The sequence below is a fragment of the Mus caroli genome, chromosome 5 (assembly GCF_900094665.2).
Source record: "Mus caroli chromosome 5, CAROLI_EIJ_v1.1, whole genome shotgun sequence".
NCBI lineage: Eukaryota > Metazoa > Chordata > Mammalia > Rodentia > Muridae > Mus > Mus caroli.
The window spans coordinates 130249705-130273510 of NC_034574.1; the positions used below are offsets into that span (position 1 = coordinate 130249705).

Consider the following 23806-nt stretch of genomic DNA (forward strand, 5'->3'; position numbering starts at 1 on the left):
CCAAGATCCCTATGGCCAACTCACCCAGGGTCAGAGGCTTCAAGGATTTTCCAAGCAGCTCCCAGCAGAAGTGAGTTGCCAGCCGGCTTCATGTCTGCACGCAGATTGTCATCCATACTGTTATTGTTGTAGTTCCCTAAGGATGGTACAGGAGCCTTAGTCCCACCCAGCTCAGAGGCCACATCAAGGCTGACCCTTTAGCCTTTTTCTTTTTCTGTTTTGTTTTGTTCTCTTTTTAATGACAAGGTCTCATATATACCATTATATCCTTTACTAACTATGTAGCCGAGGGTGGCCTTGAACTCTTCATCCTTTTATTGTCCCCTCCCAAGTCCTGGCCTGCCCTACCACACCCAGTGTATGCACTGCTGGGGACAAAACTCAAGACTTCCTGCATGCTAGGCAAGAGTTCCACCAATTGAGCTGTATTTCCATTTCACCTTTCACCTTTGTTTTGGAGCAGGTTGTTATGCAAGCCAGGTTGGCCTTGAACTTACTACATAACACAGAATAACCTTGACCTCCTGATCCTCCTGCCTCTACCTCCCAAGTACCATGATTTCAGACACGTACCATCACATTTGACAACCCTTTTCTCTTCATCTCTGGCTTTTCCGGGCACCTGCTTTTGGGCCCAGTGTCCTCAACTCATTCATCAACTGACAAGTCAAGAGGACATCTAATAGAAACGAGGGGGGAGGGGCGCAGCTTTCCCCCAGGGTGCTTACCACACAGCCCACAGAGTGAGCCAGTGTATGAGGAAGGCACTGTCACCTCCACCAGGTGCCTTCCATCGAATCGAACTTGAAGCCCAAAGTTCGTGTAGAGCAGGACAAAGATGCCACTCAACCTAATGGTCACCCGTCCTTGCGAAGGCCACACGGGTAGCACCACCCTTTGGTTGTTCAGCTGCAGAAGTAGGCAGGATATGAGAGAGGGGGTGTGGGGAAGGAGAGGTAGAGAGAGTCAGAAACAAAACTTGGGACAAAGACAAATGGGACAGAGGTTTACAAACATGGAGAGTAGGATGGAGTTGTCTTGGAACTCATTTCTTGAAAGTGGAGGCAGGAGGACTGGTAGTTCAAAGTTATTCTCAGCTACATAACAAGTTCCAGGTCAGCCTGAACACATGAGACCCTATCTCAAAAGTAACAACAATAAAAGAAGAAAGGAGAAAGAGGTTGGGTGGTTGTGTAGGGTCTAGGAGGCAATGGAGGGCACATACCACAACCTTTTGACCTTTGAACAGGGAGATTTTGAGGTCAAAGACCTGCACATGGACAGCTTTTACATAGGAGACTTCCAAGTTGCCATCATGTATCTCGTTGGTGGCGCTCACGACAAAGTTGTTCTCTTGAGATGTGGACCAGCAAGGCTGGGTCAGTACATAAGTGCAGGTGCCCATGAAATGATGCAAAGCCCCATCAAATGTCAGGTAGTGGGGGTCACCAGACACCATGCAGGTGGCTGCTCCTGGAGGAGAGGACAGGCTTTAGAGTCTCATTTCCCCACATCCCAAGAAGCCTCAAGCCAAGGCCGCCACCTTGGGGAGTGTCTTAGTCAGGGTTTCTATTCCTGCACAAACATCATGACCAAGAAGCAAGTTGGGGAGGAAAGGGTTTATTCAGCTTACACACTTCCACACTGCTGTTCATCACCAAGGAAGTCAGGACTGGAACTCAAGCCAGTCAGAAAGCAGGAGCTGATGCAGAGGCCATGGAGGGATGTTCTTTACTGGCTTGCTTCCCCTGGCTTGCTCAGCCTGCTCTCTTATAGAACCAAGACTACCAGCCCAGAGATGGCATCACCCATAAGGGGACCTCCCCCCTTGATCACTAATTGAGAAAATGCCTTGCAGCTGGATCTCGTGGAGGCATTTCCCCAACTGAAGCTCCTTTCTCTGTGATAACTCCAGCCTGTGTCAAGTTGACACAAAACTAGCCAGTACAGGGAGGCTGTTTTAGTCAGTACCCATAGTACATCCTTGTACTTGAGTTTCCTCTTGGAAGACCTGTTTTCTTGGCTCAGGGAAGTCAAAAAAGGAAACTGCTTTCCTCAGCTCCACTTTCTGAGCCCTTGAAGATGCTGATCCTTAAAGTTTGGATCTAGAATTCCATGTGCCAGACCCATGTGCCAGAATCCTGATTCCCTAGCTCAGTCTTTTTTGTTTGTTTGTTTTTTGTTTTTTGTTTTTTGTTTTTGAGACAGGGTTTCTCTGTATAGCCCTGGCTGTCCTGGAACTCACTTTGTAGAGACCAGGATGGCCTCGAACTCAGAAATCCACCTGCCTCTGCCTCCCGAGTGCTGGGATTAAAGGTGTGTGCCACCATGCCTGGCTTCCCAGCTCAATCTTATTGGGAAGTGGTGAAAACTTTAGGTGTAGCTAACTGAAGGTCTAGGTCATTGGAAGAACTTTGTTGAAGGGGATTGTGGGATTCTCTTTCTTTGCTTCATGTCCAACCTGTGAGGTAAGATTTTTTTTTTTTTTTTTTTTGGCCATATTTCCCAACAGGATGTGCTACCTAGCCAGGGGCCCCAAATCAACAAGGACAAATGACCACAGAATGAAACCTCCCTGTCCTCCTCCTCATTCTTTTTCTTCCCTCTCCTTTCTCCTCTCCTTCTTCTTCCTTCTCCCTCCTTTTACTAAATAACAAAACACTTACTGATTTTTCACAGTCCAACCACTTCTACGCAAAGGCTTTGAAAGTGGATAAGGCCTTAAACTAGTGCAGCCTAACACTCTAGTTAACAGACATTAAAACATTTGTACCTCTCTCATCTGTCCCCCCCCCCCCATCACCCTTTGAACTCTTATTGGCCCTAGAAAGCATGATCTGTGTTCATGGGATCTTGCATAGCTTCTATATAAGCACAAATGACAAACGTGGTAACAGTTTCATACTGACAAAAGAACCTCTGGGAAATGGAATTGCAGCCAGTTCTAAATTCTCAGTTCTTACTGCCATCATTAGCTTCAGATGACAACCTGACACACTTAGAAAGAAGGGACCTCAATTGCAAAATTGCCTCTATCAGATTGGCCTCTGTGCATATTTGGAGGGCACTTTCTTGACTCTTAGTTGATGCAGGAGGGCCCTGTCTTGTGAGCAGTACCATCCCTAGGCAGGTGGCCGTAGGCTGTAGAAGGAAGATAGCTGGATGTGACTCTGGAAGCAAGCCAGTAAGCAGGGTTTCTTCAGCTGTTTCTACCTCAACTCCTACCTTCAGTTCTTAAAGGACTGTAACCTGTAAGTTGAAATAATTCTATTCCTGCCCAACTTACTTCTGGCCATGGTGTTTATCACAACACAGAAAACAAACTAGAACACATATGTTCGCTTTGTGAGACTTTTAAGCAAAGTATAAAAATATACTGCCAAATTAGAATTTTCCAGCTAAATCTTGCTCTTAACAACTGCTTCTTCCAGTTATGGATTGATTACACATGGAAATCTGTTTCCTGTATTATTTGAGAGCTGTAAAAGTTCAGCCTGCGGACAGAATGCGTGCTGGACATAAAGCATTAACAACAAGCCAAGAACCTCTTTGCAGGTAAAGATTAGACCAGAGAAAATGTCAACTGGACCTTAAAAATATGAACCTGCCACAGAATAAACACACACACACACACACACACACACACACACACAGAGAGAGAGAGAGAGAGAGAGAGAGAGAGAGAGAGAGAGATTTTTTTTTTTTTTTTTCAAGACAGGGTTTTTCTGTATAGTCCTGGCTGTCCTGGAATTCACTTTGTAGACTAGGCTGGCCTCGAACGCAGAAGNCCGCCTGCCTCTGCCTCCCGAGTGCTGGGATTAAATTCGTGCACCACCACACCTGGCGTCAAATTCTTTTTACTGCAAATTACTGCATTACTCTTAATTCTGAAGACAGTAAATCTGCAAGATTCTTCAACAAAAGTCCCTTTAAAAAATCGAATGGCTTGCTTCTTGTTTGTTTGTTTTTTTTGTTTGATGTTTTGGGTTTTGTTTGTGTGTGTGTGCGTGTGTGTGTGTGTGTGTGTGTGTGTGTGTGTGTGTTTTGTTTGTTTTGTTTTGTTTTGTTTTGTTTTTCTAGGCAGGGTTTCCTCTGTGTAATACGCCTGGCTGTTCTGGACCTCTGTAGACCAGGATGGCCTGGGATTTACAGATCTGCCTGCTAAATGTTGGGATCATTTAATGCGCACATTTATGCAAGCAGCCCCGGGTGTGGTGGTGCACGCCTTTAATCCCAGTCCTCGGGAGGCAGAGACAGGCAGATTTCTGAGTTTGAGGCCAGCCTGGTCTACAGAGTGAGTTCCAGGACAGCCAGGGCTATTACAGAGAAACCCTGTCTCGAAAAAAAAAAAATGTGTGAGCAGCTGGCAAAATAGCTTATTTCTGAAAGTGTACATCACATCTGCTTCAAAGAGTAGACATCTTACAACAAAGAATTTCAACAAGAGTCGAAAGCAACGAACTGGGTGTAGTTTGAGGTTTTGGAAGGAAACACATTCTAAGATCAGAGTTCCCCGTAATGAGAGTTCTCATTTGATACCCAGTGTTTCTCATTTTCTTTCTCAGAACTTTGGTGGGTGTCTGGCAGCAGCCGTACTAAGACCTCTGCTCACTAATTAATTGTGTTTTTAAACAATCTCTAGGCTGGCCAGATGGCATAAGGGTAAGTTAAGAGGGCTTGCTGCTTTTGCAAGCAGAATTCAGTTCCCAGCACCCACGATGTGAGGTTAGGGTGGCTTCAACTGGTTTGTAACTGCATGCAACTCCAGAGATTGAAGCACTCTGTGCTGGATTCTTCAGGCGTTTGTACTCACATGGACATCCACACACAGAGACACATAAACATAATTAAAAATTAAACACTGAAGGATCCCCCTGGAGCCTGGGAGGAGCTCAGACTAGCTGTGTAGCTAAGGATGGCCTCAAACTCCAGATCTGCTTGTCTCTATCTCTCAAATGCTGGGCTTACAGGCAAGCACCACAACTTGCTAAACCTTTCTTCTTTATATATGGGTCTTTCTCAAGTATTTGTTCTAGTCTCAGTGAGATGGCACAGTCTGTAATTGATCCCTATTTTCTGGGAAATCTACTTTGGCAATTCTTTCTCTATTGCTTTGAGAGCTCTGACAAAAGCAATGTAAGGTGTACTCTGGCAGACAGTTAGTGGGGACGACTATCGTGGTAGGAAGGTGTGCTGAAGGGGGTGTGAGACCGCTCCACATTGCGTCCACAGCCAGGAAGCAGAGAGAGAGACAGCTGCTGCTGCAGTGCAGGACCCCAGCCCACGGAATGATACGACCAACATTTAGTGTGAGTCCTCTCACTTCAGTTATCTCAGTCTAGAAACTTCCTAAAGGACATACCCAAAGGCTTGTTTCCTAGGTGTTTCTAGAACCTGTCAATGGAGCCCCGCTCCCTTTCCATGACTTGACTGCTCACCTTGGGCATGACAGCCTAAGACGCCATTCTTATAGCTACAGGCTTCTTGAGCCTTACACTTCCAGGGCTTGCAGAGAATACGGCTGTAGCTCTCACAAGTGCAGATCTCCTTGCAGTCTGGGTTAAACCACTGCTCCTGTACCTGGGGTAAGGTAGGGAAGGCAGTAAGCGCTGGCTGGCTTCCTTGTTGAGGGTTTGAGTTCCTTCCTGAGACCCCCACATGCTACAAAGAGAGTCAACTCCTGCAGATTTCCCACTGACTATGATCTGTGAGCACAAACTCACTAAGTCAATAAAGAATTTAACATAAATGACAATAGAGAAAAATGTCCCCAAAGACCTCGCAAACCAGTGATGGAAGGGCAATAAGTAGCTGCATCAGCCATCAGCTCTCCCATATGACATGCACCCAGGGAAAGCAGCCAGGGCCACGGACGGCTTCCACCATGAGCACTGTGATGTGGATATTTGGAGGTGTGGCCTTGTTGGAAGAAGTGTGTCACTCTGAAGGTGGGCTTTGAGACCATTGTCCTAACTGCCTTTCAGTTTTCTCTTATCTGCCTTTGAATCAAGATGTAGAAGTTCAGGTTCCTCCAGCCCCACATCTGCCTGGACGCTGCCATACTCCCACCATGATGACAATGGACTGAACCTCAAAACCTGTAAGCCAGCCCCAATTAAATGCTGTCCCTTATAAGAGTTGCCTTGGTCATGGTGTCTGTTCACAGCAGTAAAACCCTAACTAAAACAAGCACTCACTGTCAATTCTTTGCTATTCCTGAGAGATACATTCTGTTTGTCTGTCTGTCTGTCTGTCTGTCTGTCTGTCTGTCTGTTTGTTTGTTTGAGACAAGGTGGCCCAACTGGCCTGGAACTCTAAATCTTTTTGCTTCAGTGTCCCCAGAACTGTAATTACATATAAGGGCCATCACACATCTGAGAGATGCCCCTAACTTAGTTATTAGAAAAGCTCCAAGCAGAAAGAAGTGCTGCAACAAGGCCTCAAGAGAGGCGAGGGACTCCAACAGGAACAGCAGGGTTGGGAAGAGACTAACAAGTCATGTGTGGTGGTGGCTACCTGAAATCCTAACACTGGGGAGGCAGAGGCAGGAGAATTGAGTTAGAGGCCAGCAAGAAGTACATAGCAAGATCTTGTCTTAAAGATTTGAGGGAAAAGAAAGGAAAAGTCAGGTGGTGGTGGCTCTGTGCCTTTAATCCTAGCACTCAGGCAGGGGGATTTCTGAGTTCGAGGCCAGACTGGTCTACAGAGTAAGTTCCAGGACAGCCAGGGCTACACAGAGAGAAACCCTGTCTCAGAAAACAAAAATAAAACAAAATAAGAGAAAAAAAGGAAAAGAAGAACAAATAAGAAGCTAGAGCTTGTGTGCATTAGCTGGTACTACAAAACTCAGTGGGAGAGCCCCTGCCTAGAATCCCTCAGGGAGGGGCTGGGGGCGTGGCTCAGTGGTAGAGCTCTTGCTAACATGCACAAGGCCCTGGGTTCAATCTTCAGCAAAATCAAAAGATGGAAAAGAAGGAAGCAAGGAAGGAAGGAAGGAAGGAAGGAAGGAAGGAAGGAAGGAAGGAAGGAAGAAAAGAAGGGAGGGAGGGAGGGAGGGAGGGAGGAAGGANAGAAGGGAGGGAGGGAGGGAGGGAGGGAGGAAGGAAGGAAGGAAGGAAGGAAGGAAGGAAAGAAGGAAAGAAAGAAAGAAAGAAAGAAAGAAAGAAAGAAAGAAAGAAAGAAAGAAAGAAAGAAAGAAAGAAGGGAGGGAGGGAGGAAGGAAATTAAGTAGAGCCAGGAAAGTAAAGGAGAGACAGGAGACAGGGAGACTCTGCTATGCCAACCTTAGTTAGTCTCGCTTTTCCCCTGGCCTTCTCTTTTCTGCCCATCTTCCCTCCCCCACCTCAGTCTCAGAGCAAGTCCTTTCTGTCTGTAGGGCTAACAGGTTCATATCAGTTGCTCACCTTGAAGTAGCGCCCCTGGAAGCTGGTGCACCCACACTGGGATGAAGGGACACACTCAGAACCACTGAGGATGAAGCCAGGGTCACACTCGCAGCCTTCCACACACTTGTCTGAGCAGTGCTGGGTAGTAGATCTAGGATGGCAGGTTTCCGGGCATGGTTTGGCACATAGTGAGTACCTGCTATTTTTAGGGCAGACCAAAGCTGTGGAGGGAGAAGCTTCGGTAAGGAAACAGGCAAGGATGTGGTGCTGCAAGCCTATAATTCCAGGACGCAGGAGGCTGTGGTATCAGGATTGAGAGTTCCAGGCCAGCCTGGGCTGCATAGTAAGAACCTGTCTCAGAAAATCATTTCGAAGGGTGATTAATGAGACCAAGGTACAAAAGAAAAGAACATGCAGAGGGGAAAGGTCCCAGCTAGAGATGCTGTGACCCATATTGAGAGATATAGCTTTGAGAAGAGGAGCCGAGGAGTAAGGCTGACTATAAAGGCGGCTGCTAGAAGCTAAAACAGCTGCCCACCGTCTATGTAGCTCAGTTGGTAGAGTGTTTGTCTAGCATGCATGAAGTCCCGGGTTCTATCCCTGGTGCCACATAAACTAGTTGTGGTGGCACATGCCTGTTATCCAAGTAGGGAGGATGTAGAGGCAGGAGGATCGAGACTTTAGTATCATCTTAAGCTCTGTGGTGAGTTCAAGACTAGCCTGGGCTATTTAAAAAACAAAAAAACAAACAAACAAACAAACAAACAAACAAAAAACAGCTGCCTAAACCAAGCCCATTGCTTGGGGGCTACCAAGGCCCTCCAGGCTTGAAGGCAGATAGCTACCAATTAGAAGCTACACCCGCTTTGATATGTAGACATTCTCAGGAAGCAAGTGTGGTACCCAGAAGGCCAGCAACAGCTTGATCCTGGGCGTGGGTGTCTGCTAAAGCAGCTACCTCGGAGGACTGGGGAGGTCCGTACGAGAGCTTCAGCTCAGCCACAAACAGTCTACCCTGAATGCAGCGTGGATTTGGTGGACCACATAAATCCACTGTCTTCCTCCCTACAGAACCACTGACTTGTCTTCCTCTTCCTCCTTCCCTTCTGCCTCTTCCTCTTCATCCTTTTCCACTACTTGCTCCTCCTGTCCTACTTCTTCTCCCCTTCCTTCTCCTCCTGCCTCCCCCCAACCCCTCCAGTGCTGAGGACTGAATCCAGGGCCTTGGGCACATTAGGAGAATGCTCTCCATTTGAGCCACACCCCAACTCCTCACTGACAGATTCTAGGCAAGAGCCTTATTACTAATCCCCCAGGTTATCGATGGATTCTCGGCACATGCTCTCCTGCTGAGCTACCTGTCAAGCCCTGTTGTTTGTTTGTTTGTTTGTTTGTTTGTTTGTTTTGAAAAGAAGCCTCCCTGAATCGCTCAGCCTGGTCTTGAACGTGAGACCAAGCAACTGAGGGATACATCCAGCTCTACTCACTGCCCTGTCCTCTTACGGAAGCAAAATGGGTGTTCAACAGGGTATACCCTGACTGGATCTGTAGGAAGCTGTTACCAGATCTTCCCACATGCTTTGGGTCCCAACTCACGGCAGAACTGGGGTTCCCTCCAGGGCTTCACAGGATAGCCGGCATCCTGGCAGGTGGCCGTCATGGCTGACATGTGAGCACAGAGCTTCTGCTGGAGACCCTGGAAGCTACACATGTCAGTCACACAGTTATCCAGGAAGGATGAGGCCTTCAGGTGGAGCAGGCATGCCCTGGGGAGAGAAGCTGAATCAGATGGCAGGAGAGGGCAGAGCCTCTACGCTCCACCTCAGAGAAACGCCAGTACCTAGCCAACCCTTGCAACCCATCTGCTTCCCTCCATACTCAAAGGGTCCACTTGGGTTGACAAGCTGTCCACATAACTTGGGTCCCGACATAGTGCTCCCCAAAGCAGCGTCACAAGATGGGGGATTCTTCTTCTTCTGACACCTGGAAGAGACCCAACCGAAGAAGACAGTAAAGCTGGAAGAGCCCAAAAGAGGTGGAAAAGCTGGAGTCTCCAGGTAAGGAAAGAGAAAAGGGCAATGCTGGTCAGTTTATAGTTTGTTCTTTTTGCGACAATATCACTACATTAGCCAGGCGTGGTCCCGAGTCTCCTATACTCCTGGGAACCTAAAGCTCACAGGCCAGGACTACCAGACTTTACCCCTTGTAACTTTTGTTTCTTTTCTTTTTTTTTTTAACATTGCTGGGATCAATACAGGATCTGGTGCATACTAGTTAAGGGTTCAACTAAAGAGTCACACCCCCAGCCCCTCCCTGGGGGATTCTAGGCAGGGGCTCTACCACTGAGCCACATCCCCAGACCCTCCCTGGGGGATTCTAGGCGGGGCTCCACCACTGAGCCACGCCCCCAGCTCCTCCCTGGGGGATTCTAGGCGGGGCTCTACCACTGAGCCACGCCCCCAGCCCCTCCCTGGGGGGTTCTAGGCAGGGGCTCTACCACTGAGCCACGCCCCCAGCCCCTCCCTGGGGGATTCTAGGCGGGGCTCTACCACTGAGCCATGCCCCCAGCCCCTCCCTGGGGGGTTCTAGGCAGGGGCTCTACCACTGAGCCACGTCCCCAGCTCCTCCCTGGGGGATTCTAGGCTCTACGACTGAGCTGTATCCTCAGCACTTGGATTTTAGAAATCAGATCTTGATGTCTGCAGATCCAGACATCCCTACATCTTCTGGAATGACAGACAGGAACAACTAAGCCCAGCACTGGTAGATCTGAAAATGGGCAAAAGTCGAGGAAGAGCAGTCCCAGCCCACAGTGGGGACCCTCACTCACTCCATGTCCTCATCCTCTTCCACCTGCCAGCTCAGCCTCAGCTCCTCCTCATCGTGCGTCATCATGCCATCTGACTTCAGGTTGTCGTTGCTGCTGTCCCCGTCATAGTTCCCACAGAAACCACAGAGCTTGCCCGAGTAGGTACTGTGGGTCCAGGAGAGGGGTGAGTCATGACTGAGGAAAAGGGTCTCAGTCATCAGAGACCACAGCAAGAGGACAGTGAGCTGTGCGGCCTGAGGGTAAGAGCCAGGAAGGCATTGAGAACACCTACTCTTAACAGAGTCTGTGATAGGCTTCAGATATGTAAGAGCCCCACTCAGCCTCAGCCTGAGCCATCTGTACAGGGTCTCCTCTGTTCTTTCTGCTCAACAACTCTACTCTCTCTTGGGTTTAAATCTCTCTCTCTCTCTCTCTCTCTCTCTCTCTCTCTCTCTCTCTNCTCTCTCTCTCTCTCTCTCTCTCTCTCTCTCTCTCTCTCTCTGTGTGTGTGTGTGTATGTGTGTGTGTGTGTGTGTGTGTCTGTATGTGCCTGTGTGTTCCAGGGGTAGAATTAGCTCTTTACCAGCTGAGCCACCTTCCTTGTCATCTTTGTCCACCCATCTGGGGAGCCACTATTCCCTGAAGAATGATATCTTCTCTTCTGACAGCTCTTGAGCGTCCCCGAGTGACTCTTTATAACACATTCCCAAGGCCCTGTGTACATATCTGCTATTACCCCACTGCCCTCACTCCACTTCCTACTGTTTCCCTTCTGCCACTTGGGTTAGATGTGTCCCAGCATTAAGGACGCACGTGTAAATGATTAACCACAAGTAACTGAAATGCCAGGGGTGAGGCTGAGGGTGTGGAGGGTTCTGGCTGCCTGACTAGGCTGTCTCCCTTACCTGGACACAGTCACAAAAAGCTGCTGGTCACCATCCCATCTCACACGCAAACCAAATGTTGTCCTCAGCTCCACAAATCTCCCACTCAGACCCACATAGATGTCATCAGAAAGTATGGCTGGGAGGGTGACTTCCTGATCCCCAATCTGGGAGAGAGGAGACAGAGAGACGGATATGGGGGGGGGGTGTCAAGTAGGACCATAAAACTCTAACATCTCATCCAAGGCCAGAGGACATCACTGCTCCACAGCATCCCTCCGACTTCTCTCCTCTAGACTGGCTTGAAGCATCATCATTTTGCTTAATCCCAACCCTAACAGGGTCTCCAGGCTGACTATGGCCTGGCCTGGTGGGGTGAGCAAAGGATAGAACTCACCAATGTGTGTCTGCCACTGATCATGGTAACGGTAGTCTCTGGCAGAGAGATGACAACTTTGTCCAGGCAGGATACACCTTCTACTCCACGTTCTTCGGTGTTTGCTGTTATCCTAAAGAAGTGGTCTAGATGGAGAGAGAGCAGTGCTGAGGGTCTAAGTCACAACCAACCATTTGCTTGGTTGGTTGGTTGGTGATTTAATTGTTTGTTTGGTTGTTGGTTGGTTGGTGGTTGTTTGGTTGGTTGGTTAGATGGTTGGTTGGTTGATTGGCTGGTTGATTTCAGACAGGGTCTCATTATATCTTAGGCTAGCTTCAAACTTTTTCACATTGCTGAGTATGACCTTAAGCTCTGGGGATACCACCTCCTCCTCTCCAGTGCTCGGATTATACACATTTGCTACCATGTCCAGTTTAGGTGGCGCTGGGGGTGGAAGCCAGGGCTTTGTCTAAACTGGCACTTAAGCAACAGAGCTACATCCCCAGTCCCTGTTGGTTTTGGGACAGTCTTACTATGTATCCCAAGCTAAAACTCATAATCTTCTTGCCTCCACCTCCAGAATACTGGGATTAAAAACATGTACCACCCATTCTCTGCTTTCTGAGACCCTAGTTGTGGTGGCGGTGTCCAACTTGACACTTCAGGGCAGAGGGCTCGGGATATATCTCTCTGAGATAGTAAAGGACTCAGAATCCAAATGGAAAGGGCCATGCCGTGATTGTCTCCTTTCAAGATTGCCTGTCTCCCCTCGATGGACTGGGACCTCTTCAGGAAATCATGTTCATGTGTGACTCCGTCTCACCCTTTTTGTGAGACAAGGCTCCCAAGTAGCCCAGGCTAGCCTCAAACTCTCCGTAGTTGAGATGACTTTGTAGTGCTGGCCCTCCTGCCTCCCCTGCCCAGTGCTGAGAGGAGAGGTGAGTACTCCAAGTGGTTAATGAGGCTCGAGGGCTGGAAAGCAGGACCTCTACTAACTGACCCACATCCCCAAAACAAGAGTCCCTTTTACAGTCATTGTCTCTTTCCCAGGGGAAGCACCCACAGCAGCAGGGCACTGATAGCTTCAGCTGTTTCTCCAGGACTGTGGGCCTGAAAGCACTCCCACTGTGTGTGCATGTCCCAACTGCTCTTTAACAGAGGACCTTGCCCCATACAGCCCCTTTCTGCCATCTATCACCAATTCTGTTCAACCACAAACTAAGTCACCATGCCAGACACCTCTATAATATCAGCACACACAACCCCAGCCAAGCTCTGGCTCAAGTCTCCTACCTGTGGAGTTGCTGCAGGTTTGTGTCAAGACATAGGTACACGTCCCTGTGAAGCCAATGTGCCTCTCATCAAAGGTGACAAAATGAAGGTCCCCATAGACCAGGCAAGTGGCTTTACCTGCCAGGGAAGGGGGACACAGGTATAGAAAGCTGTTTCCAATGTTGCACTTGGCTGAACCCTACACCCCAACTCTGCTACTCAGATATATTCTCAGCTCCACTGCCCAAGGGAGATCAGAGACTACAGGTTCTCACCCACTCTGACAGAGAGTAATTTAGAAAGACAAGAGGGGTGACTTTCTGAAATCAGAACAGAACACGTGCAAATGTCGATCTCTGTCCTAATGTCCTCTTCCTCCTCCTCCTCTTCCTCTTTCTCCTCCTCCTCTTCTTTAAGATTTATTTATTTTATATGAGTATACTGTATCTGTCTTCAGACAGACCAGAAGAGGGCATCAGATCCCATTACAGATGGTTGTGAGCCACCATGTGGTTGCTGGGAATTGAACTCAGGACCTCTGGAAGAGCAGTCAGTGCTCTTAACCGCTGAGCCATCTCTCCAGTCCCCCCCCCCCAAGGAAGTGCATTCTAAAAAGACCTACCTACCCTCACACTCTGGCAGGATGAGGGGCAGTACTTACCGTAGGGCTCACACTGGTACTGGTCACTCTTCAGCTGGCATACCGTGTGCGTCCCACACTGAGAGATCTGGCACTCCATCAGGCTACCCGGCAAGCAGCGGCACCGCTCTGTGCAATTGGGAGTGAACCATTCTTCCCCAGGCTAAGAGCAACAACAGATCAAGAGTCATAATGCCATTGTTCTAAGGTGTGTATGCACGCATGTGTTCTTGCGTGTGCACACAAGCGTACATGCCTGTGACCACCCACCACAACTTCATGTGGAGGTCAGAAAACAACTTTGGGAGCTGGCTCTCTCCTTCTACCCTGAGGGTCCCAAGGATCAAACTCAGATCAATCAACCTTGGCAGCAGGTGTCTCTACCCAGTGAGCCATCTTACCAGCCAAGTGTGTGTATGCACGTGTGTTTCCATGGCAATGGCGCAGTATGGAAGATCAGAGGACAACTTTCTATCATGTGGGGCCCAGGGTCAAGGCTCACAGGCAAGAGCCTTTGCCTGCTAAGCCATTCCAGCGGCCCTTGCCCTTTCTCTTTTTGTTTCATTTCTGAGACAGGGTCTTACAACACTGAACTTGGGTAACTTTCCTGCCTCAGCCTCTCAAGTCCTGCGATTATAATCACATATAGTTTGTTTAAAGCACTCTTTTGTTTTGTTTTGGATTTGGATTTGTTCTTGTTTTCATGAGACAATATGGAGACCTGGTCGTCCTGGAGCTCAGTATGTGGACCAGGCTGGCCTTGAACTCACAGATATGCCCCCTGCCTCTGCCTCTTGAGTGCTGAGGTTAAGGCATGTGCTACCACACCCATCCCACTTTAAGCATGTTTGATGAATAGATGCGTGTGTTTATCACAAGTCGTTGGTAGCAGCAAGGAACATTTATTAAGTGATCTATGTGTGGCAAGATCTTATTTTAATTGGCAACTTGAAACAACTAGACTCACACAGGAAGATTATTATAGAGGGATCATCTAGATTAAGTTGGCCTGTAGACAAGTCTAGGGGATTGTCCTATTGCCTTGTGATATGGGAAGACCCAGTCTGAAAGCACACAGTCCCATTCTCTGGGTTGGGGCCCTGGACTTTATAAGAGTAAAGAAAGCTAGCTGAACACGATGCATGCATGCATTGATTTCTCTGTGTTCCTGACTGTGGATAGAATATAAAAGTAAAGCCAACTATCTTACATTCCTGCCGCCTTGATTTCCTCTCAACGATAGACTATAACTTGGAATCATTAATAAATCCCCCCCAGCTTGTTTTTTGCTTTTGTTTTTATTCTTGGTCTGTGTATTTTATCAAAGCAACAGAAATTAAAACCAAAAACGTGTATAGTTTTAGTTTTGTTATTTTGCGACAGTGTTTCATGTAGCTCAGGCTAGCCTTGACTTCCTGTAAAGAGCTGTGGATGACTTCCTATCTCTACCTCTCCAGTGTTATGATTGCAGCTGTGTGTCCCCACATCTAACACATACATGTAGTTGTATGTAAGGCAGTAGGAGTGCACACCCCAGCATTTAGATGGCTGAGGCAGGAGAATCACACAAGCTTGTGACTAGCCTGGGCTACAAAGTGAGCATGGATTAGGGAGTAACACTCTGCTCAGAACAACCACCAAAAAAAAAAAAAAATGGAGTAATAATCTCTCTTCTTGCTGGAACTGAAATAGGGGGAGGGGGAGAAAGAGGAGGAGAGGAGGTGGGGAAGGGGAGAGAAGAGGGAGAAGAGGGGAAGAGGAGGAGGAGGGGAAGAGGGGGAGGAGGAGGAAGGTGAGGAAAAGGAGGAGGGGATGAGGGGGGAGGGCAAGGAGGACCAGGTATAGCTCAGTTACTCAAGGGCATGTCAAACATGCACAAAATCCTAAGTACTGCATAACTGGACACCTACTAGCCCAGCGCATGGGAGGTAGAGGCAGATGGATCAGAAGTTTAAGGTCATCCTCAGCTACATTATTGGCTGAAGGTCCATCCGAGACACATAAAACTGTATCTCAATACTAAACAAATATAAAAAAGTAGGTCTTATTGTGCTCCTTCCCCCTTCTCTTCCTCCTCTTCCTCCTCTTCTCCTTCTTCCTCTCTCTCTCTGTCTCTCTCTGTCTCTCTGTCTCTCTGTCTCTCTCTCTCTCTGTTTTTGTTTTGTAGCTTTTCTCTGTGTATCCCTGGACATCCTGGAACTTGCTCTCTAGACTGGGTAGCCTCAAACTCAGGGATTTGCCTGCCTCTGCCTCGGGAGTGCTGGAATCAAAGGTGCGAGCTACCACTGCCCAGCATTATTGTGCACATTCTTATAGCCATGGGAACAGATATAACAAGATAAAGTTTCCCAAAGTCATGCAGAGTGAATGCTGCATCCAGGCTCAGGCTCTGCTGCCTGACTCCAGATTCTAGACACCATTTATGCATAGCCACTGAGCTCTGGAAGCTCAGCCAGTCCTGAGTTGGGATTGTACCTCAGTGGTAGAGCCCCTGTCTAGAATCCCCTAGTGAGGGGCTGGTGGTGTGGCTTAGTGGTAGAGCCCCTGCCTAGAGTCACCCAGAGAGGGGCTGGGGGTGTGGCTCAGTGGTAGAGCCCCTGCCTAGAGTCACCTAGAAAGGGCTGGGGGCGTGGCTCAGTGGTAGAGCCCCTGCCTAGAATCCCCCCAGGGAGGGGCTGGGGGCGTGGCTCAGTGGTAGAGCCCCTGTCTAGAGTCACCCAGTGAGTGGCCGGGGGCATGGCTCAGTGGTAGAGCCCCTGCCTAGAATCCCTTAGAGAAGAGTTAGGAGTGTGAGTCTTTGGTAGAGCACTTGCCTAGCATGCAAGGAGTCCTTGGCTCCATCTCCAGAATTGCAAAACCAAAGCCAGTGCTAAATGAATGGCTACCCTAACCAGTCCTTTGGTCCTGTCCCTTGAGACTCTCTAAGCTCCTCTCACACAGAGAGCACCAGGACCCAGGTGTTCTGGCATCTATTCTCTTCTGGGAAGCTGGCACCCCTGGAGGCTTACCTTATAGTACTTGTTGTTGTAGGGACAATTGCAGGAAGACTCATTGATACATTGATTATTACTAAACAAAAACCCAGGATTGCAGACACAGCCAGGAATGCAGGGGGGCTGGCAGCTGGGCTTGGGGTTCTCACAGGATGCTGGGCATGCACACAATTCAATGTGGGCATTTGGAGGGCAGCTCTCTAAAAGGAAAACACAGCTTCCATCAGGCCTCCATTCCACAGCTTCCCACCTCACCCAGAAGCCTCCCTGCCTCTCTCCTACCCTATACTCAAGTTCTCTTCTAAATAAGCTTGCACTTATTCTGCCATAAAAAGAAGTAGGAAGGAGAAGGAGGGGGCAGTGGAGGAAGAGCAGCAGGAGGAGAAGATAATATCTGGTCATGGTGGTAGAAGTGGGAGGCCAAGGTAGAAAGACTGTTAAGAGTTCAAGGCCACCTTCATACTCACTTGAGGCCAGGACCTCGTCTCAAAACCAAAAACAAATGAACGAAACAACAACAACAACAAAAAAAGATCAATGCTATAATGAGGACAAATCTTGAAAATATTGTGCTCCTGAACACATATGTATGACTTATTCAGGTCAAGGTCATATATGATGGTGCTTACCAGTAATCCTAGCACTCTGGAGACCAAGGCAAGTAGATTATTCATTTGAGGCTAGCCTGAGCTATGTAGGAAGACACAAGGGAAAGAAGAATGGAGGGAAATAAAAAGGGAGGGGGCGTCAGGAGGAGGAGGAGGAGGAGGGCAGGGGACTGAGGATGGTTTGTAGCTGGTGTAACTGACATCTGAGTGCAGACTTTCTAAGAATCTCCTTCGGACAGTCCTGCCCCTCTTCAGCAGGAGTTCCTGAACTCCGTTTGGCTGTGGGTCTGTCTCTGTTTTCATCAGTTGCGGGATGAAGTCTCTCTGATGACAACTGGGATAGGCACCAGCCTATGAGCCAGAGGGGTCCAAAGCACCACAAAAAAAACCAAACCAAACCAAACCAAGCCAAAACCACAGAATTGACTAACCTGGGATCGGAGGGCTTCCCTAAGACTGAACAGACCGTCAGGGAGCCTGCACGGGTCTAATCTAGGCCCTCTGCATATATGTCATAGCTTGGTGTTTTTGTGGGACTCCTAACAGAGGGTGTGTTGCCTGTTTCTGACACTTTTGTCTGCTTTAGGGACCGTTATCCTCCTACTAGGTTGTCTAGTCCATCCTTACTATGAGAGGAGGTGCTTGATCCCATTACAACTTGATATGCCATGTTTGGTTGATATCCCTGGGAGACCTGCCCTTTTCTGAAGGCAAATAGAGGAGAGGAGAGGGAGGGAGGGATGGGGGTATGGAGAAGGTGGGGGAGCAGAAAGGAGGGGGGAAACTGTGGTAGGAATGTCATATATGAGAGAATTATTATTTTTTTAAAAGCAACTCATTCCCTAACTTCCTCCCTATTGTCTTCAGCTTGCTCCAACCACCTCATACCTGTGGTAGAAATACCTGTAGTCGGGGCCATGCTGAACATTGAGACACCTGGAGGCTTTGAAAGGCGTGGTCTGATGGGCATTAGTGGAGGACTTGGACAGGGTGGTCTACATGCTATGGATGTTTGAGTGGCAGCAGATTGCTCTGTAAGGAGAGTGGTCTCTTGAGTGGAGACGGTGGTCTCTTCAGAAGCAATGGTGGTCTCTTCAGGAGGGACAGTGGTCTCCTCAGGAGGGATGCTGACAGGAGGAACAGTGGTCACTTCTGTAGGGATGGTGGTCTCTTCAGGAGGGGTAGTGGTCACTTCTGTTGGGGTGGTGGTCTCCTCAGGAGGAACAGTGGTCACTTCTGTAGGGATGGTGGTCTCTTCGGGAGGGGTAGTGGTCACTTCTGTCAGGGAGGCGGTCTCCTCAGGAGGGATGCTGACAGGAGGAACAGTGGTCACTTCTGTAGGGATGGTGGTCTCTTCGGGAGGGGTAGTGGTCACTTCTGTCAGGGAGGTGGTCTCCTCAGGAGGGATGCTGACAGGAGGAACAGTGGTCACTTCTGTAGGGATGGTGGTCTCTTCAGGAGGGGTAGTGGTCACTTCTGTCAGGGAGGCAGTCTCCTCAGGAGGGATGCTGGCAGGAGGAACAGTGGTCATTTCTGTAGGGATGCTGGTCTCTTCAGGAGGGGAAGTGGTCAATTCTGTTGTGGTGGTGGTCTCCTCAGGAGGAACAGTGGTCACTTCTGTAGGGATGGAGGTCTCTTCAGGAGGGACAGTGGTTACTTCTGTAGGAATGGTGGTCTCTTCAGGAGGGACAGTGGTTACTTCTGTAGGAATGGTGGTCTCCTCAGGAGGGATGCTGGCAGGAGGAACAGTGGTCACTTCTGTAGGGATGGAGGTCTCTTCAGGAGGGGTAGTGGTCACTTCTGTTGGGGTGGTGGTCTCCTCAGAAGGGATGCTGGCAGGAGGAACAGTGGTTATTTCTGTAGGGATGGTGGTCTCTTCAGGAGGAGTAGTGGTCACTTCTGTTGGGGTGGTAGTCTCCTCAGGAGGGATGCTGGCAGGAGGAACAGTGGTTACTTCTGTGTGAACACCTGTCATTTCTGTGGAGACAGTGGGTACTTCTGTGGGGACAGTGGTCTCCCCAGTGGGAAAAGTGGTTACTTCTATGGGGACAGTAGGCACTTCTGTGGGGAGAGTGGTCCCTTCTGTGGGAAAAACAGTCTCTTCAGGAGAAACAGTGGTTATTTCTGTAGGGATGGTCTCCTCAGGAGGAACACTGGTCTCTTCAGGAGAGACATTAGTCACTTCTGTGGACACAGTAGGCACTTCTGTGGGGAGGGTGGTCTCTCCATTGAGGATAGTGGTCACTTCTATGGGGACAGTAGGCACTTCTGTGGGGAAAGTGGTCTCTTCAGGAGAAACAATGGTAACTTCTGTAGAGATAGTCTCCACTTCAGTGGATACAGTGGGCACTTCTGTGTAGAGAGTGGTCTCTCCAGTGGGGAATGCGGTCGCTTCTATGAAGACAATAGGAACTTCTGTGGGGACAGTGGTCTCTTCAGGAGAAACAGTGGTAACTTCTGTAAGGATGGTCTCCTCAGGGGGGACACTGGTCTCTTCAGGAGAGGCATTGGTCGCTTCCACGTAGGCACCTGTTACATCTGTGGGGACAGGGGTCACCTCTGTGGGGGAAATGATCTCTTCAGGAGATACAGTGATAACTTCTGTAGGAATGGTCTCCTCAGGGGGGATACTGGTCTCTTCAGGAGAGACATTGATCACTTCTGTGGGGACAGTGGTTGTTTCTGTGGGGATGGTGGTCTCTTCCGTGGGAGTGGTGGGTATTTCTATGGTAACAGTGGTTGCTTCTGTAGGGGTGGTGGACTGCTCCATGGGGAGCATAGGAACAGTAGATTCAGAAGGGCCAGTAGGTGGAAGCAGAGGATTGGAAGGAATCTCTGTCTGCAGCAATACTGCAAAGAAAAACAAACCCCTGGAATTTATTCAAAATTCTACCACCTTTCTTTCACTCGCATCTAAATAGGAGTGGGTAAGCTCAGGGCAGGAGGGCTACTTGGTCATCTCTATTTCTGCTTCCCATCTCCATCCTTCACTCACATATTCAACAGGCAGAGCTCCCAACACACATCTGACACTGTGCCAGGTACAGGAATCACAAAACTGAATCGGAGATGGGGCCTGACTTCAGCATTACTAGAGAAGGGTTCTGAGTCCTGTCACAGAAACTCATGCCATCAAAGACACCGTCATAGTTGGGTATGGGGTACCCACCTGTCATCATAGTCACCAGTATAGTTAAGGAAGAAGGTCACAAGTCTGAGGACAACTGGGCTACATTTTGAGCTCCTGTCTTACAGTGAACATAAAGTAAGCCTGGGAATATCGTTCAGTGGTAGAGAAGTTTCCTAGAATCCCCCAGTGAGGGACTGGGGCTGTGGTTCAGTAATAGGGCACTTGCCTAGAGTCCTCTAGTGCGAAGCTAGGAGTGAGACTCAGCTTGCCTGGAAGGTATGAGGAACTGGGTTCTCTTCCTCATACTAAGGGATGGAAGAAGCTGAGTCCTTAAATTTCATTCTTACCCCGACATGGTCCATGAGAGATCAAGATGAAGTTCAGAGCGACAACAAAGGCAGTGCTGGTGCCCCGGGTGGCCTCAATAAACAACTGAAGGTGATGGAAGTCAAGGAGGGAAGAGAAAGACTAAATCCCTGGGAACTCAGAAACTCTGCTGTGCATGTCCTTGCCACATGTCACTTTGTTAGAACTACAATAGTCCAGCACACCCCCAGCCTCTTACTGTCCTTTCTCTACCTTTCTGATCTGTATCTGAAATGCCCTGTATAGGCTCGTGGGTTAGAATGTTTAGCACTGTCTTGGGAGGCTGTAGAACCTTCAGGATACAGGCCACTAAGAGTCAGGCATTGGGTGGGAATAGCCTGGCCTTGCTTTTAGTTCTGTTCCTTGTTTTGTGGTCTTTGTGAGTGGAGTGGTTTGAATATGTTTGGCCCAGGGAGTGAGTGGCACTATTAGGAGGTGTGGCCTTGTTGGAGTGGGTGTGGCCTTGTTGGAGTGGGTGTGGCCTTGTAAGAGGAAGTGCATCACTTTATGGGTGGGCTTTGAGATCTTCCTCCTAGCTTCTTGGAAGACAGTTTGTTCCTGTTTGCCTTCTGAACAAGATGTAGAACTCTCAGCTCCTTCTCCAGCACCATGCCTACCTGGACGCTGCCATGCTTCCTGTCTTGATGATAATGGACTGAACCTCAGAACCTATAAGCCAGCCCCAGTTAGACGTTGTCCTTTATAAGAGTTGCTTTGGTCGTGGTGTCTCTTCATAGCAATGGAAACCCAAACCCTAACTAAGACAGTGAGCCACCCAGCAAGCTAATGCCGCGATGGCCATGCCTTGCCTACCATGATAGGCTGTATCCCCGCCCCCCTCCCCGCCCCCCAAAGCTGCAGGTCAAAATAAACCTCTTCTTGCATAAGCTGCTCATGTCTGAGATCCTGTCACTGCACTCAAGAATAACTAACATATCACCTCTCTACCTCCTCCACTCATCATCCACCCTGGACCTCTTTATTACTCCCCATGCAAATACAAATACGGTGCTTTCTCCATGTCTCACCTGCATGGGCTGCTGATGTCCCTTAGGGATGGTGACAGAGCTATTCATCCAGCCAGAGCTCTGAGACCCGACACGGTTCCACAGAGGAATGGGAGAACTACCCGCAGGACTTCCCAACAGGAGCTTGAGTGTGGTACCTTTGCCAAGGCCGTACATGTGGTAAGCAAACTCCACACAGATGTCCCCAGGTGCACAGAATGGTGGACTCACCAACCTGGCAGACTGCCCCTCCTGGGATAACTTCACTGAATCGAAGAAAATGTAATGCTCCCCTGGGTAAAAGAAGGGAACCAGAACAATAAGATGCCAAGCCTAAGCCTGTGTGGAAGACGAGTCTAGCTGCTTGCTGCAGCCATGTCTAGCTTTCTAAGTGAACATACAACCAAATATGCATAGTAGTATTTTTCTTCAATTGTTTTGTTTTGAAGATTTTATTTAAGTATATGGGTACACTATCATGTCTTCAGACACACCAGAAGAGGGCGTCAGATCCCATTACAGATGGTTGTGAGCCACCATGTGGTTGCTGGGAATTGAACTCAGGACCTCTGGAAGAGTAGTCAGTGCTTTTAACCGCTGAGCCATCTCTCCAGCCACTTATTTTGTTTTTTGTTTTTTTTTATTTGTTTTGTTTTTGAAGACAGGGTTTCTCTGTGTAGCTCTGGCTGTCCTGGAACTCACTTTGTAGACCAGGCTGAATTCACAGAGATCCTCCTGCCTCTACCTCCAAGGTGCTGGGATTAAAGGTGTGCACCACCATGTCCAGCTGTTTTCTTTAGTTTCTAAGTTTTATCATTCAGGCTGGCCTGGAACTTACAGTGTTCCTGCCTTAGCCTACACATTCCAAGTATGCATGCTTATTTAGGACTATTAACTGAAGAAAGCCAAAAGATGCAGGATACCCAGTCTACAGTCCATATTCTATTGGCATCACAGGCAGCTGAAAGACCATGGATTTTGAAGTCTTGGGCTCAGAGCAAGGCCTCTCTGCTGGGTTGCAATGATCCCACTACTCCGACCAACCTAAGCATGGTCTACTTTCTGGCTCTTGATTCTCATCCATGGACACATCATCTGCCAGCAGTGACACCATCAGGTCCCTGACTAGATACAGATGCTCTGACTCATAACCTCGAGGTCCTCTGTTCCCTCACCTCCATATGGGAACTCTCTTGGGGACCCTGCAATGAGGGTAGGCACACTTTTACTTCCCCAGCTCCAATGTCCGATGTCTCCATACACCTGGTTCCAGTCGCAGAAAGGATGAACTCTGTCTTCGAAGTCGCACTGGGGAAAGCTCTCTAGCAGATTCCAAGAGGAGAGAGAGTTTGAGACACTCAGTCCCATGAGCCCCTCCCCACCCCCAATCATTTCAACCCCTAATTCAACAGGGGTTCCCAAGGCTCTGTCCTCACCTCCACAGGGAGCTATGCTGATGGCATCCACAGCTATTGCTGGCTCTGGTATATTTCCAAACACACCCACTACCATGAACTGAAAGGAAAGGAAAGGAAAGGAAAGGAAGCCTGGAGGGAGCAGACACACACACCAATTCTCACTGCACACCCTCCCCACCAACCCTCCAGCCCTCTTAGGAAGGCTAATGTTCATCATCAACTTGATACATCTAAAGTCACCTGGCAGACAGACCTCTGGGCATGCCTATGGAGGGTACCGAGGGTGGGAGAGGGTTATCTTGATTTTGTTAATTGGGAGGGAAGACCCTCCCACTGTAGGAGGCATCATCCCTGGCTGGGACCCTGGACGGTATTGGTTGAGGAAAGGAGTTGACTAGCAAGAAGCTTTTATTGTTCTCTGCTTCCTGACTGTGAGCAGGATGTGGCCAGCTTCTTCAAGCTCCTGCCGTCATGAATTCCTCACTGGGTGGGCTTTACCCTTGAGCTGTCACACAGATTAAGTCCTTTCTCCCTTGAGATGCTTTTGTTAGAGTATTTTGTCGCCTGGACAGAAAAAGAAACTAAGACACCACCTCTCTGGCATTTCCATTCAAAGGCCCAGCTCCTGTTCCATCAGGTCTTCAGCTCACACTGAGGGAGGGAACCTATCATACACAGGGACTCCGAATGAGGATGGACCTTGCTTCTCTGTACCTGTATCTGTCCCTGTCCTGTGTAATTGACAGACACAGCCTGCCAGTCAGGTCCAGGATGCCCTGAGAAGAGAGTGTATTTCCGGATGTTGCCTACAATGGAGAGAAACAGAAGAGAAGAAAGTTTATGGGATTTGAGAGTAAAGGACAAATTGCACAGGGAACACCAAAGCAATATTGCTCCAGATGTAAGCAAAGTTCTGTC

At 48.8% G+C, this 23806-nt stretch overlaps 1 protein-coding gene across 1 annotated transcript in view; it reads right to left on the minus strand.

The window, feature by feature from the left end:
* The window catches only part of Zan (zonadhesin), a 97692-nt gene that overhangs the window by 65937 nt on the left and 7949 nt on the right, over window positions 1-23806 (minus strand). The window contains exons 9-28 of the mRNA XM_021163424.1: window positions 23603-23694; window positions 22907-22985; window positions 22646-22792; window positions 21492-21763; window positions 20445-20529; window positions 18378-19817; window positions 17856-18137; window positions 16375-16559; window positions 13388-13529; window positions 12748-12864; window positions 11476-11600; window positions 11100-11245; window positions 10216-10359; window positions 9264-9401; window positions 8982-9151; window positions 7404-7606; window positions 5439-5580; window positions 1226-1473; window positions 729-909; window positions 25-136 (exon numbers count right to left, since the gene is read on the minus strand). Coding sequence (XP_021019083.1) covers window positions 25-136; window positions 729-909; window positions 1226-1473; window positions 5439-5580; window positions 7404-7606; window positions 8982-9151; window positions 9264-9401; window positions 10216-10359; window positions 11100-11245; window positions 11476-11600; window positions 12748-12864; window positions 13388-13529; window positions 16375-16559; window positions 17856-18137; window positions 18378-19817; window positions 20445-20529; window positions 21492-21763; window positions 22646-22792; window positions 22907-22985; window positions 23603-23694 — 4450 coding nt within the window. The remainder of the gene's footprint in view (window positions 1-24; window positions 137-728; window positions 910-1225; window positions 1474-5438; window positions 5581-7403; window positions 7607-8981; window positions 9152-9263; window positions 9402-10215; window positions 10360-11099; window positions 11246-11475; window positions 11601-12747; window positions 12865-13387; window positions 13530-16374; window positions 16560-17855; window positions 18138-18377; window positions 19818-20444; window positions 20530-21491; window positions 21764-22645; window positions 22793-22906; window positions 22986-23602; window positions 23695-23806) is intronic.